Raw genomic sequence first — 14,796 nt, forward strand, 5'->3', positions numbered from 1 at the left:
ACCCACAAGAACTAGAACCATACTCGTCTTCCTCATCCCTTTCTCCTCAGGGCCCAGAACAGATCTGACCCATTATGGGATCTCAATATATTTTCTGAATTAATGAGTTAATTAATTAATCTAGTGGAATTATCCTGTAGCCTTTTAAAAGCCTTTATTTACATGTTTTATTTGGGTTTAAATGGCTATACAGTACAGGTCAGCATCAAAGAATCTATCTCAAAGTGTTTGTTTTTCAGTTGTTACTATTTAACATGTTTCACATTTTCCTGGGTTCCTGTATGTAGTTTATTCCAATTCTAGGAGTTAGTAGCAATTTTCCTGCAAAATACTCCTAGAAAGCATATTCTGAATAAATATAGGATTTCAAAAATAAGTGCTCTACAAAGCTATGGGGTTTATTCTATAAGGAAATGCACCATGGCAGAATCATTCTGTGAGGATTTTTTTTTTTCTTTCCAGTAAGAAACATGAACCAAAAAAAAGAGGAATGTGAATCAGCTGCCATGTAAACTAAATTCATTCCCTTTTGGCCCATCTGCTGGGGCTTCGAACTTTCTGGAGATTTATTTTCTGAGTATATTGCTTTTGGAATTCCCAGGCCATTTTTCTTGAAAGCTAATAAATCAAACTGTATTTACAGTGTTAGGATAAAGATATATGCTTCATGATTATGTGGAATATTTATACCATAACTTAGTTATAAAGATTTCCTTTGAAACTTTCTAAAGAACATAAACAGCTAGATTACAAAATGCCAAAGGCAGAGGCAAAACTAAGACCCAGGGATTAAGGGAGTATTTTGGTACTTCAAAGATAAATTTCTGTTCTAAAAGTTTACTTGTTTTGCTCTTGATAACTCTGCATACTTTACAATTTAGTAATGTTCAAACTGTTATCTGGGCTAAGCCAAGAGTAGAGAGATCACCCAGGTTTTCTTAATATCTAAGATTTCATGAGAGCAAATCATCAAATTAAAATAAGCTATCACCCTGGAATCATAGAACATAAGATATTATGTTGTTCAAAATTTTATTTTACAGAAAGGGAGCCATGAAGCTCAGAAAGATGATTTTCTTTTTAAGTGACTCATCCAAGATTGCAAAGTGATGGAGCCCTGACTTAGAAGAAAGTCCCCTAACTTCAAAGCTATTTCTTTCTCTCCTACTCTGCTTCCCTTACTCCTCATTAGGTGGCACTGTCTCTCACATTTGGAATTGCAGAAATTAAAACTGAAAATGCTAAACCCCCACAGAAGCCATTCCCATGAATAAAGCAGACAAGGTAGGTAAAGAGAGCCTGCACCCCACTCACCCAAATCAGAACACTGGACAACTCGAAGATGGCATTGACAGCGGAAGGGGCACACTGGCACCTGAGGCTCTAATTCAGGAACTTCATGAAAGCCGTCATCCGGGCCTATCCCAGAAGCCTCATCTTCCAGCATAAAGTCAAATAAGCCTTTCTGCTGAAACGGTCCAGCCCAGGAAACTTGTGCAAGCAAGAGGAAGATGAAAGTTGCCTTCATGATTTATCTCATGTATTTTCACAACCAAGGAACCTAGGAAACAAATGAAAGGTTTAGAAGAGTAGCCTTGCCTAGTGTATGTGGTTATTCTTAAGGAACACCTGACCGTGGAATGAGCATAGAGAAAAGCATAAAAAGTAATATTTTATTTATTGTTAGGAGCAGAGCATTAGAAATATATTTGGAAGGTAACAAGGTACATTAGAGACTAACTCGCACAGCTATTTACTTAGGAAGAAAAATTTGAATAGTATTTGAATCTGCTTGGTTGAATTTGGGTCTGAATTAAGACCATGGGTTATGTAGTCAAGCCACCTGCAAAACTGTTATGATGATGATAAACCACTTTGGAATTTTCAATGCTCACTCAACACAAGCCATGCCACAGTTAAATAAAGTTTTGCCTGTACACATGAGAGATCTCCAATTCCTGCTTCAGAAATATCTCTGGAAGCCAATCTCATTTCTCCACCCCACTGTATTTATCTTGGTCCAGACCCTTCTCATCACTCCCTGAACAAGAGCTTCCAAATGGACTCAGCCTTGAATATTTCTTCTGCTCCAGGCCATCTTCCACTCTGCTGCCCAAGTCATCTTCTAAAAATTAAATTTCATTGTATTAATTTTCTACCGCAAACCCTTTGTTGACTTCTCACAGCTTGCCAATACGGTCTACATCCCCTTTGTTGCATATAAGACCGTACATAATTTGATACCAACTGATATTTCAAGCCATATTTCTCTCCATTTTCTCTCTACTCCCAGTCCCCACCTCAAACCTGACACTCAAAGCTAATCACCATTTAAAATACCTACCTTGTAAGAGTGTTGTAAAGACTAAATGAGATAATGGGATTCCCTTGTGTATTCCCTGGCTCATTCAGGTAGGATGCCGCTTTCTCTTCTATGCTCCCAAAGCATGTTGCTTACCTCTTTTAAAGATCTTATCACATTATATTGTAATTTGTTTCGCATGCTTGGCCTGCCCCCCCCACTAGAAGATGTACTCCTTCAGGGCGTGTCTTAATCTTTGCTGTGTACCAGGGCCTTGCACAATATTTTGCACATAAATGACTCAATTGACCGTCAATTTATTAACAATACACGTTATTCAATTTGTTCTAGGCAACCAACTCGTCTGATTTTTTTAAATATGATTATCTTTTTTCAATATCAAATTGATAACCTCAACTTGGTATAAGCAAGATTCAGTTTTTAAACTAAATCTATTGGCTAGTTTCTCAAACTAATCATTTTTAATAAACTAATAAACATATATGGAAAATCCTATCTGATTTTTATATGACTTATCTGTTATTTGATTTTACCAACAGGACTATTTTGTAAACCAATCAACAAACAGAAAGTATGAGTTCAACAAATCCAGAGAGTTTTTATCCATTCATTCAACAAGCCCTTATAGATATGTACATCTATGTTATTAAGTCGGTTGTTTAGTTGGCTGAAGTGAACTAAATGTATCTGAATAACAAAATCTTAATAAATCTGAATAACAAAAAGTAGTTGATCATGGGGGAACAGTCTCTTTTTGAGCTCTTATAGTTTCAAACCCCGCTGAAACTGCTCAAAGTATTCCCAGAACACATTGTAGATATTATCTTTAGTCTCATCATCTTTAATTGTACACTTATAAGGGTTCATATTAAAGTTGTACATTCATAATTAGAATTAGAGAATTATTTCCAGTCATTATCCAATTATAGCATATACAGAAAAGAAAACCCTTAATGTATCTTCTGGAAATGTTTGCCTAGATCTACTAGAGGGGAAACAAATGTTTTAAAATTTCTTACACTTTTATTCTTAGTTTATTTTTATTACTGCAGCACATCTCAGGGAGCACGTATGCAATACAGAATAGTGACTTTTCATTTAAATAATACCACGAAGATTATTATTCACACAGCCCCTTTAAATTCAGTATCAGGTTTCCTTTAGAAACCCATTCCCACTCAGTTACTGCATTGCTTTTTAAAGGAGACCCTATTGTTTTGGCAGTGTTCCCTTGGATTGGATCTAAGGGAGTGGTTTTCTGTCTGTTTCACATTAAAATGTAATGTTTATGGTTTACCACAAGTTTGCTAGCCTTGCATATTTAATGTCTTACAATTTTTGAGAAAAATGAAGCAAACTAATTGCAGATTTAATAAATAGCAACGAGAATTAATGCAGATGTTGCTTTCTGATCTTTCTCCAGAGCAGAAAATGCCTGGTTCACAAATCCAAAAAAAGGAAATGCTAAACATTAGCTCAGAGGAATATTATCATTTACATTTGTTTACTCTTGTTAAGATGGTACAAATTCTCTACACAATATTCTTTTTGGTTGCAGCTGAACTCAGCTTCTAAGCTTCCATTACTTATCATTTTCGTGTGTGTGTGTGTGTGTGTGTGTGTGTGTGTGCGCACACGTGTGTGTGTATTTTAACCCTGAATGTCCTGGGGAAGAATGTGTCCAGGTACTTTATACAAATTCCTCCATGAAATAACTTATTTAAAATTAGTGTCATAATACTTAAAAACTCAGCATCTTAAAACAATTAATGTGGACTGTTGATACTGATGATTTCTCTAATCATTTCCTTCCGTTCTTAATAAATCAGAAAAAGAAACAAAAAAACCCCAGCAGTTGCCCATGTAGACAGCAAGGAGACTATTCTTGAGATGATATGCTATTAAAATTTCATTTCAACTGCTTTAAGTATTCTTAGAATGTATGCCTCTTTTTAAAATGCTAATTGCTAAGAATGTCACTACTTTACTAAAGCTCATTGCCATAATTTATGTGTTCTGTCAAAAATAATAATTTCTGGTTTCTTAAACTACTTCATTTCATTATACCATTCAGATCAACATTTGTATGATGTCATTTAAGCCTTTGGTGTGATTTTCAAAGTCAAAATTTAACCCTCAAGAGATAAGTGAAGCTGTAAATGTAGAGCAAATTAAATCCCCCAGCACTAGGTGAATTAAAAACGTCAATAATAATAGAAATGTTAAAAATAAACAGTAAAAGCAGTATCCATCCATAAATAAAGGCTACTATAGGAGGCATTTGGTTCTTTTTCTGGTCAAAATAGCAATTTGAAGAAAAAGCCACAGGTATTTACATCACTGGGAGTCCATTTAACCAGTGATCATCATGTTACCCTGTTTTGAAATTAGAAAGAAAAATAACCCACACTTTCATTTTATAGTGAATGTATCTTATAGTAAAATTTTATTTGCAGCGAAAATTCTGGCAGGGTCTCTTCTTTACATTTAAGAAATTATGTAGCTAACTGTGAGATTATCTTAGTTCAGTCCTTAATAATCAGCATAAATATATTCAGTGTTTATTTTCACTCTCTGGTGATAATTTCTATTATTTTCTAGGTTGTAGAAATATACATTAGACTTCTATAAGTTATCACCAGAGTTCACTTTTCTGAGGTTTTAAAGTTCTTAAAATATACAAGGATTCAGGAGGAGAATAAAGCCTTAAATATATAATCCAACTACGAGTAATATGCCAGTCTAGAATACTTTGACATAAACATTTCCCAAAGAGCTAAACATTTAATTAGTACAAATAAAAAATATATCAATAAAGATAGTCATGGTGTTAGGTTATAGTTTCTTAAGAAACATCTTTGCAAGAACAGAGAGAAAGAACTAAAGCAACGCATTCAACCATTTTACCAAATATTTACTTTCTGCTTTCAAGCAATACTTGTTTAAAATGCTGCATAAAGGTTACTAAAAGTTTAGCACACATTGTTTTCTTTTTTCCTCTTACCAAATAATCCCTTTTTTCTCAACTTGATCAAAGTTTTATTAGTCTGTAGCAGAGTTCAGGACAATTATTGAAAACCATACCTTTTAATCCGGGGATCTGCCACAGGAGCCCTCAAAGCTGAGATGTAATTACACTAAATATTCAGCCCAGGCAAAAGAGTTTGCAGGTGTGGAAAGGAGGAGGGGGCAGGTGCTGCTCTGTGGCTGTCACTAGGTTGAAAACCTCCTGCTTCTACTCCATAGCACAGTTAAAAAATAAGGTTTCCCTCAATGAACACAATCCGGCTGACACCCACATTAGATCATATGGTAATGATATGTCTCTTGTATTGTAGCCAGAAATTTTATCGGCCTTTTTTTCTCCCCATTTAAATGTTTTATTCCTTCTTCATCTGCTTAAGATTCTAAACTTCTTCTGTAGTATAGCAGTGGAGCAACTTGACTTGGAATTTGTTTTACCGTGTCGATTCATTTCCCTAAAATTGTAACTAAAGGGTTTATTTCCCCACCCCCAACCCTACTCCTTTATCCACCCTTTCTAGTCTTGTTTATAAGTCACATTTATCATATTACCGAAATGACAGTTTTTCTTGCTTTCAGGATGTGTAAGTCCAGCAAATGGAATGAAATTATTTTAAGTGTGGTCTGTGAAAATAAATGAGTAGTCATTCGGATTCTTACTTGCCTTGGGCTATTTGTGCAAGTTCAAGTACTATGCTGTGGAGGTTTTCTATGTATTTTGAACGTATTTCTAAAGTGTCCTGGAAGAAAGCCATGGTTTTATATGAAAAGCATGTCATTTATTACTTTCCTTACTCATAGTTTAAAACCTTTCTTGCTGTCTACCAGTTGTGTGTGTGTGTGTTTTAATAAAACACACAGATATTAGAAGTTGATCACAATTTAATTTAGCCTGTATATGAAAAATTTTATTTTCATCGGCTACACTTTTATATAATTCAGAACTTTGAAAATGACAATAAAGTCTATGGCTCTTTCCAAACTCAGTAAATAGAAAGTGCAAATTCAAGGAAAGAGATTTATTCAGCCAGTGGAAAGCTTTTTTGAGTTTTTGTAATTCCCTTGCTGGATGCTGTCAGTTCTCTGAGTATGTCTCTATGTTTTGACTTGTATCTTTATGTCCTGGCCCCTAGGCTGTTACCAGGTAGAAACTTGAAATCAACATCTGTGAAACATAAGAGGATAACCCTCCCATCCTCCACCCTCCCTCCCTCCCTCCTCTAGCCATCTAAGTGCACAATTCTACAGTAAATATATTTTTGCCTTGATGAAATGTGAAGAAATTAAAATTTTGAGTGTGCATCTAAAGAAGGGAGGAAGGGTACCATCACATGCTATTTTGTCTTATTTTCTAAGCCTAGTCTCCATAATTTTAACACGTTACCCCACTCCTTTTCTCCTTGGCATTTAATAAACCCATGACCAGTTAGTCTAATGGTTTAGGAAAAGGTAAATATTTTCCCTTGACATTGGTGCAAAATCCATGATCCTCTTACCTGGAATCAATTAACTTTTCCACTGAACGACTCTTGCATTTATCTCATTCTTATAACATGCAATCACTTCTTCATATTATGTTTTTTATGTACATCTCTTACCCCAAGGAATAAAGCACATCCTCTTCATGTATGCAAGAGTCCCCACACTCAGCACAAAGTATATAGTAAATTCTCAAGAAACACTTGATGAATGACTATTACATGAAGATAGATCATTAGCTATGGATCATAACATGATTATTGTTTTGCTCGGGTCTGGTTTGCTCCTTATCAAAATGCAGTCTACTATAGTGCTATAGTGTATATGATGAATAACAGTAGTAATTGTTATCAGAGAGAGAGAGAGAGAGAGGGAAGGGGTATTGGGAGAAGAAAAGAAGAAGAAGGAGAAGAAGAAGAAGGAGAAGGAGAAGAAGGAGAAGAAGGAGAAGAAGGAGAAGGAGAAGGAGGAGGAGGACAGGAGGAGAAGAAGACACATTATCTTGATATGTAGATCATCTTACTTTTATAAAGCAGAACCATTTTGGCTAAGTTTCACATCCAGGTTCTTCCCTCTGATAGTAAGCTATATGAACTCAGCATTCTTATCCTCTCTGAGTCTCAGTTCCCATATCTGTAAAATACATAAGAAGTATTACCTAATACATAATGTTGAAATAAAGATGAAATGAGGCAAAAGGTATAAGGCATATAATTCAGAGCATGGCTGGGACAAATTAAGCTCCCTATAAATGTTAGTCTTTATTGTTTTCTGATGTGTATCATAGCAATCCTTTGAGTTGGGCAAAGGAAATCATTTTTACTCTTTCAGTTTATAGATGAGAAAACTGAAGTCCAATGCTCTGCCCAAGCTCACAGAGCTAGTAAGAAGCCCCACAGAAATGAATACCCAAACCTTCTCATACCTAATCTAGTTTACCATTACTATACTGCATTTTAAGAAAGATCAAACTCTTAAGTTATAGGAAATCAATAATAAAAATTGTTGGGTAACATGTCTTTGCAGACTAGTTTAAAAACTGTGACCAAGTTTTACAATTCTTTTTAAACTTTATCTTTGTGCAGGAAAAAATATTTCTATCTTTTAAGTTTTAGTAAGAACCTCACCTCCAAAATCCCAAGGATTATACTGAATATCATTTTATTTAAAATTTGTACCTTTAATCAGATGTTGTTACACATGTTGTCGTATCCACTTTTAGATGGAAGAAATGAAGTCACAACAAAGTCATATACAGCAAGTCACAAGAAGCCATAAGGACCATCTTCAGAATCCTAGGTCTCTTGCAATCAAATGGGAAATGAAACAGTTTTGAGGCTAGAAGCCATGCTTGTGCAAAGGAGGCTGAAATTTATCCTGGCTTGGAATGTTTGGGGATAGGGTTCAATGAAATCTTGGCTGCTGTATAGATATTTGAAATATTCAAATACAGAGCAGATACCAAATCTGCTGTTAAAACCACTTAAACTGTGATTTCTACGGACAAGCCACTAGTTAACAGGGTGACTATATTCTGCATGTTGTCAAAGTTCATTTCAAAGCTAGTCACTCTTTCTCACCGACATAAAATACAAGTGATTTAAATTGTACCTGCATACTAAGATGTAAAGAATGCCAGAGCTTAGGAAGCTCTCCTTCTGACACCCTTTTATTTTCAAAGAGGTCTGGAAGCAAGTGATTATCTTCACAAACCTGATGTGACTGCTTTATTCTCAGACTGACTCTTCAAAGTAAGGTCAGCAGCTGGAATGGGTTGTTTGACTCTTTCTTTTGCCACCCTAGACAGATTTTCTTCTTTAGCCAAGAAAGAAGGCTAGGATGGAATTCAGGGTGGCCTAGAATGGAGGTTTGAAACAAAATTGGTAGTAGAAAATGATTACCTTGGCCATCTTCTTTCTTTCCCATATGCCTCTACTCCCCCAACCTAATGCCACTAGTGTCCTTGTGCCTTGCATAAGTAACTTAACCTTCTGTTTTTCAGGTTTCTAATCTATAAAATGTGTCTAAACATAGTACTACCTACATTATAGGTTTGTGGTAAGGTTTAGGAAAAGATTAATACATGCAGCATCTAGAACTGCACCTGACACATCTCAAACAATATATAAGTGTCTGTCGTTGCTTCTGCTGTCATTCTTGTGGGCATGGTTGTTACAAACCTTTCCTTGGACAGTCCAGTCCAGTAATCAGACTGCACCCCTGTCCTAGCCTAAGGTGTTGTCTACCTAGCAACGCAAAATATTACCTAAACTTTGATATAGTTGGAAAAACAGGGACTTTGCAGTTAGATGAGCTTGGGTTTAAACCTCTACTTTGTACTTGTAAAATAACTGTCTGGCTTTCTTCATGCATGACGTTTTAGTGGGTTCCAAGCCCTGCTGAAATCCATTCATAAACTTTATAAGGATCCAGAGACTCCAGGTAAAGAATCTCTACTCTGAACAATGAAGGAGAAGTGGGAATAGAAACAAGGACAGGGTACGTTATGAATTAAGATAAAGGTATGGAGATACGTGCCTCTCTTTCATGACAAGGAGGTATTCAGTTCCTTAATTCTCTGACTCTTGAATGTTCTGGAGTATCTGTTTTGTCAAGTGCAGTCAAGAGATTTATTATTCTTTTCACAGAATTGATCAGTAGGTTGTACTGGGACACCAAGCCAAATTTACTGAATATCTAGTAACCTATCAAGCAATCAATCAATCAGCAAATATTGACTGCTGAACCACTATGGAAGAAAATGTTAATACTAGGCCCTGTGGAGGATACTAATAAACAGAAAATATAAAGTGAAGGGCACGACCTCAAAGGCTTACACTGCAGTAAGGAGATAGGGCATAAACTATATATATATATATAATAACATTTTAGAGTTGTAGTACCATAAAACTTCTAATGTATTATACAATTATAACTCCTGGCCAAAGTAAAGTATGATGTAATTAAAAATAATTGTCTTAGCAAATCAGAAGAGAAACAGGGGAGAGATCACCTTACATATGGGTGGTTAGCTAAGTGTTTATGCAAAACAAGGTACAGTTTGAGCTGAATCCTGAAGGATAAAAAGACTGTGAAAGTAGAGGGACAGCTTTTTTAGGCTGGCAGAACAGCACTATCAAAACCTTGGCAATGAGCAAGCAAGAGATAATAAATAAATAAATTTGGCTTAAAAGGACACTTTTCAAAGAAGCCGTGAGCTCTTTTCTCATCCTTGAACATTCAACAACTACAGTGGTGTCTGACATGTGGATATCACACAATAAATAAATGTTCCATGTCTACGATAATAACTAAAGGGAGATAAGGAAAGAAATGAGGGTAGAGTATGACTGTGGAAGGACTTGAAAGTCTCCCATGGGGCACTTATTTATTCATTCATTTGTTCAGCAAATATTCATTTGATGATTAATATGTGCCAATTTCTGTGCTAGCATCTGGATGTCATCAAAGGTACTTGAATGAGGTAATAACATGATACGATTTTACTTAACAAATCAAATCTAGCAAGTATATGCAGGGTGGTGAAACTGGAATCAAGGAAATTCGGAGGCTATTGCTTTAGTCTTGAAGTATTAATACCTTAGTAACAAGAAGATGATCATGGCCAAAAATTGGGCCACTGCTCAGGAAGCTGATGTGATATATTAGAGATAAATGTTTAGCACACCTATTCTGTGCCAGGCACTGTGGTGTGTTCTTGAAATTCATTATCTCAATTAAGACTCATGTTAACCTTATCAGTTATGCACTATCATAATTAATTTTTGTAATCAATTTTAAAAGCCTGGAACTAAGGCTTGAAGAAGCTCTGTACTCCACCCACTGGTCTCTTTACCACTCCAACCAGCTGCTTTTGTCACTTAAGCAATGGCAGGAAAATAGTTAACTTCTTTGCTTGCATCTTTATCTCCAAGGAGAACATTGTTTAAATGGAAAAGAGCAGCAAACAGAGATGATTAATTAAAGCTCTTGATGTCTGCAAAAGTCATAAGAAATTAACTATTTTATGTGACTTCAACTTTTAAGGCACTAAAATAATCAGTCATCTTGATAGTGACTCTAGTGTAAGTAATTATGGAGAAATCATGCAATCTAAATTATAGAATAAAAAAAAGAAAGGAAGGATTTACATAGAAGCTTTCTCTGTGAATTCTCATATGGGAAAAGCCCTTGGGTTGCGTTGCGCGAAGGCTTGCTTCCCACCTTGAGTGATGGAAGAAATGTTGACATTTTACAGACAAGACCACCTTTGGAGATGTGCCTATCGAAAGTGAGTGGAAACTACAAAAGAAAGAGATAAAAGCCAGACGTTATCTGAAAGACCACCTCCTAGCCGTGCTCCTGCCTGTTTACTTATTAGTTAACTAGTGCTGCTGGAAATGAAACCTGCTACCACAAACCCACCAAAGTTTGGCAATGCTACACTTCCTTCTCAAATGAAGAAAAACATTCTGTGTGAAGATGAAAGTTGAAGCAAAGCAGAAGATGAGATAGACCACAATAATGTGCAATGCCGGAATTGTGAGTTGAGCACACACACCCTGAGGCCAGAATGCTCAGGTTTGATTCTTGGCTCTGCCACTGATTATGCGTGAGACCTCAGGCAGTTTCCCCATTAACGATCGCACCTTATTACACAGGAATAATAAATCACCTTACTACACAGAAGGATAAAATGAGTCTGTATTTGCAAAGGGTTTAGAACAGAACCTGTCCTATAGGATAACCTAGGTAAGTTTATGTCAAGTAACGCAAATTTCAGAACAAACTGAGAATTTTAAGAGATTATTTGCTTCTTCGTCTTGCCTTTTATTTATACTCTCACCTGAAAGTTATGTCCTGTTTAGTTTGGAGCATGCAAATTCAGGTCATGTCTGTGCAGTGTACTTACTGCAGGGCACCTATTTGGTCTGTAAATATTCTCCTTTCAGTTTACCCTATATCCTAGGCAAAAATAAATGCTCAGAATACAGTCCTCCAGAATTTAAGTAGGCAAATGAATGAAAAGTTTGATTCTAATGTCCGTACTATAAAATAATGGCTTTGTTTAGGAAATTTTTCTGAGATAGTTATAGCCCCCTGAGAATTATTTGACTTGATTCAAGTTGTCCCTTCAATAGCAATAATTCATCCCTTGTAGTTTTTTCTTAAGTTATTTCTTTAATAATTCATGAGATGAAAGTTTTGATGCAGATGGATATTAACATGACAACAAAGTGAACCATGTTTTCCCATTTAAATCACATGACTGTTTTTATTTTTGGAAACAAGCCCCTATTTTGAATAAAACCATTTTTACTTCTTGAAGAAATCTTACTGTTTAGAAATAATTTATGTGCCCATTTTTTTGTAGAATGATGTCTGAGCCTATTATTTATAAAAGCATTAAATCACCAATGTGTGAGCTTACTTTATAATTATGAGTCTCTGGGGAAAAAACAGACAATGGAGGCATGATCACTAGGGTGCTTCAGGTTTAAATTCTCTTTGGGGCTTTCTTCATCAAAAGGTTGGCTTCTCATGAAACATCTTCATTCCTTGAGGCCAGTTTCAATAACTTCTCTGGCATTCCTCATGGCCTGAGACAATACAAAATCCAACTAGAAATTAAGTATTTAATTCTTCCCATAGGCCAAGACTCATACAAGGTGGTGCTATCAAGACAGCTCTTAAAGATTTGTTACCTTCTGAATGATAAGAACATTATGTGCTTGTCTGAGAAGAGTAAAACCACATAGTGAAAGCTGCTGAGAGATTACAGGAAATACTGGGAAGATTCTTTTTGTTTTTAATCCATGTAGTTGCAAATCCCAATGGTTGCCAGCTGGCAATTAAAACGTAATGGCACCAACATTACATTAACAAGTACTTAATGTTGCTGTTGCAAATCTGGTGGTGTCAAGGTCTTTTTTTTTGGTATGTTTTCATTGTAGTAAAAATATACATAACATATATTTTATCATTTTACATTTTGTGTTCAATTTAGTGTCATTAAGTACATTTACAATGTTGTGCAACCATCACTACTATCCATTTCCAGAACTTTTTCACCATCTCAAACAGAAACTCTGTACCCATTTAACAACACCACATTTCCTTCTCCCCTCAGTCCTCGGTAACCTCTACTTTGCTGTCTCCATGAATTTGCCTATTCTAGATACCTCACATAAAGTGGAATCATACAACAAAATTTTAATTTAGGGAAAAAAATAAGCTTTCCTTTCTTTTTTTTTTTTTTTTTTTAGTTTTTTTTTAAAAAATGTATTTAAGTGGAGGGAGAGTGGAATGCAAAGAAACTATCAGGGACAATGAAAGAGCTGGAACCATGTTGCTCCAAGGGAAGGGTTTCTTCCAGGAGGAAAACCCTGGCCTCAGTCATTAAACCTGATAAATGGGCCTGGGAGCTTGCTCTGTTTATGTCAAAGATGTATGTAATTTGAAGACACCTAATATTCTTTATTAAAATCAACACCAGGGCTTCCCTGGTGGCGCAGTGGTTGAGAATCCGCCTGCCGATGCAGGGGACACGGGTTCGTGCCCCGGTCCGGGAGGATCCCACATGCCGCGGAGCGGCTGGGCCCGTGAGCCATGGCCACTGAGCCTGTGCTTCCGGAGCCTGCGCTCCGCAACGGGAGAGGCCACAACAGTGAGAGGCCCGCATATCACAAAAAAATAAAATAAAATAAAATAAAATAAAATCAACACCAAACGAAAATGTAACAATTAAGATATATTAATTTTCTGTAGAAAATAATTCACCAAGGAAACTTTCTTATCACCAAATGTTTGTTTATAAGCATTGAGAATATAATTTTCAGGCCAGCTAATGCATTTGGAATGAGGGTATTGACACTCCTTACTGGTAGGCATTTATTTTCAGTTCTTTGCTCAGTGCTGGTAACTGAGCTATAGTAAGTATGTGTGTCTTGTCACAGCAGTTCTGTGAAATAAGGAACAAAAGGGTATGTTTTGTGACTATAAAATACACTTAAACTAACATGGCATAGCCAAATAAAACCTTTAATCTTGGTCTTACAAGAAATACTTTCTGAACCAACTAACTATTTTTATGAAAGTACTAAAGAAAATATCTTCCTGAAAGAATAGCATCTATTTCTATAAAGTGCTTTTAATATTTCTTTTAAAAATATTCAGTATGTTAAAATTAAAAACAAACTCCTTAAATGTTTAATTCCAGACAACAGAAATAATTTAAGCACCGTGCAAAGAATTTTAGAAAAAAATATCAGTACTAGACAAAAGCTACCCTGGGAGAAGTGAAGTTACTTTCATCCATAATTTAAAAATCAAAATTCAGTTCCCTCTAAATTTAATTTATACTAAGGCATCCTAGATGTGGGTGCCAGAATGAAAGTTCCATCAAAGGGGGGATATTTGCCCTTTGTTTCACTGCTATATTTATTGTGCTTAAACAAGCATGGCACGTGGTTGGCCAAGGTAAATAGTTATTGAGCACTAGCCCTCTAGGGTCTGAGTTTCCCCAACTTCAGGGCATACAACATTCAATTCTTCCATGTTACATCCCTTAAACACCTAGAAGAATCTGTCTTCACTGGTGAAGACCTCTTAGATTGGCACAGGATCAAGTCCAAGTTCCTCCTTCAGACTGGTAGTCTGAAGATAGTCAGAGATAGTCCTTCCAGCTTTCCCTGCCACATTCCAGAGTTCAGACTTCACCATCCCTAATTGCTCTTCAAAGCACCACAAATGATCCCCAGGTACCCACACATAGAATTGCAAAACCTCATCTGTCTAAACTTCCTTATGTGCCTCTTTACTTCCATTTCCGTATCCCAAGTTTTTTTCACCCTGCATCCTTTCACTCACAACTGTCATTTCCCCCGTAGCTCAGTGATCTTCAAAATTCGTTGATTACCAACATCATAACTTTTTATCTTCTCTGTCTTACCTAATGATTATTAGTTTTA

The 14,796-nt window shown here is 36.0% G+C and overlaps 1 protein-coding gene and 1 long non-coding RNA gene across 10 annotated transcripts in view; one reads left to right on the top strand and one right to left on the bottom strand.

Annotated features, from left to right (window-relative positions):
• The window catches only part of DCN (decorin), a 46,590-nt gene extending 38,387 nt beyond the window's left edge, over positions 1-8,203 (bottom strand). Inside the window, exons 1-3 of one of the 3 annotated variants that reach the window (XM_067009852.1) lie at positions 8,005-8,203; positions 7,350-7,459; positions 1,315-1,561 (exon numbers count right to left, since the gene is read on the bottom strand). In XM_067009852.1, coding sequence (XP_066865953.1) covers positions 1,315-1,528 — 214 coding nt within the window. In that variant the 5' untranslated portion in view covers positions 1,529-1,561; positions 7,350-7,459; positions 8,005-8,203. Of the gene's footprint in view, positions 1-1,314; positions 1,562-2,344; positions 2,600-5,407; positions 5,830-7,349; positions 7,460-8,004 lie in introns of those variants that run through there. The other 2 variants (XM_059081162.2, XM_059081163.2) reach the window with 2 other exon arrangements.
• The window catches only part of LOC136792280 (uncharacterized), a 520,212-nt gene that overhangs the window by 439,986 nt on the left and 65,430 nt on the right, over positions 1-14,796 (top strand). The window lies entirely within an intron of this gene.

The sequence above is a fragment of the Kogia breviceps genome, chromosome 12 (assembly GCF_026419965.1).
Source record: "Kogia breviceps isolate mKogBre1 chromosome 12, mKogBre1 haplotype 1, whole genome shotgun sequence".
In the NCBI taxonomy this organism is placed as follows: domain Eukaryota; kingdom Metazoa; phylum Chordata; class Mammalia; order Artiodactyla; family Physeteridae; genus Kogia; species Kogia breviceps.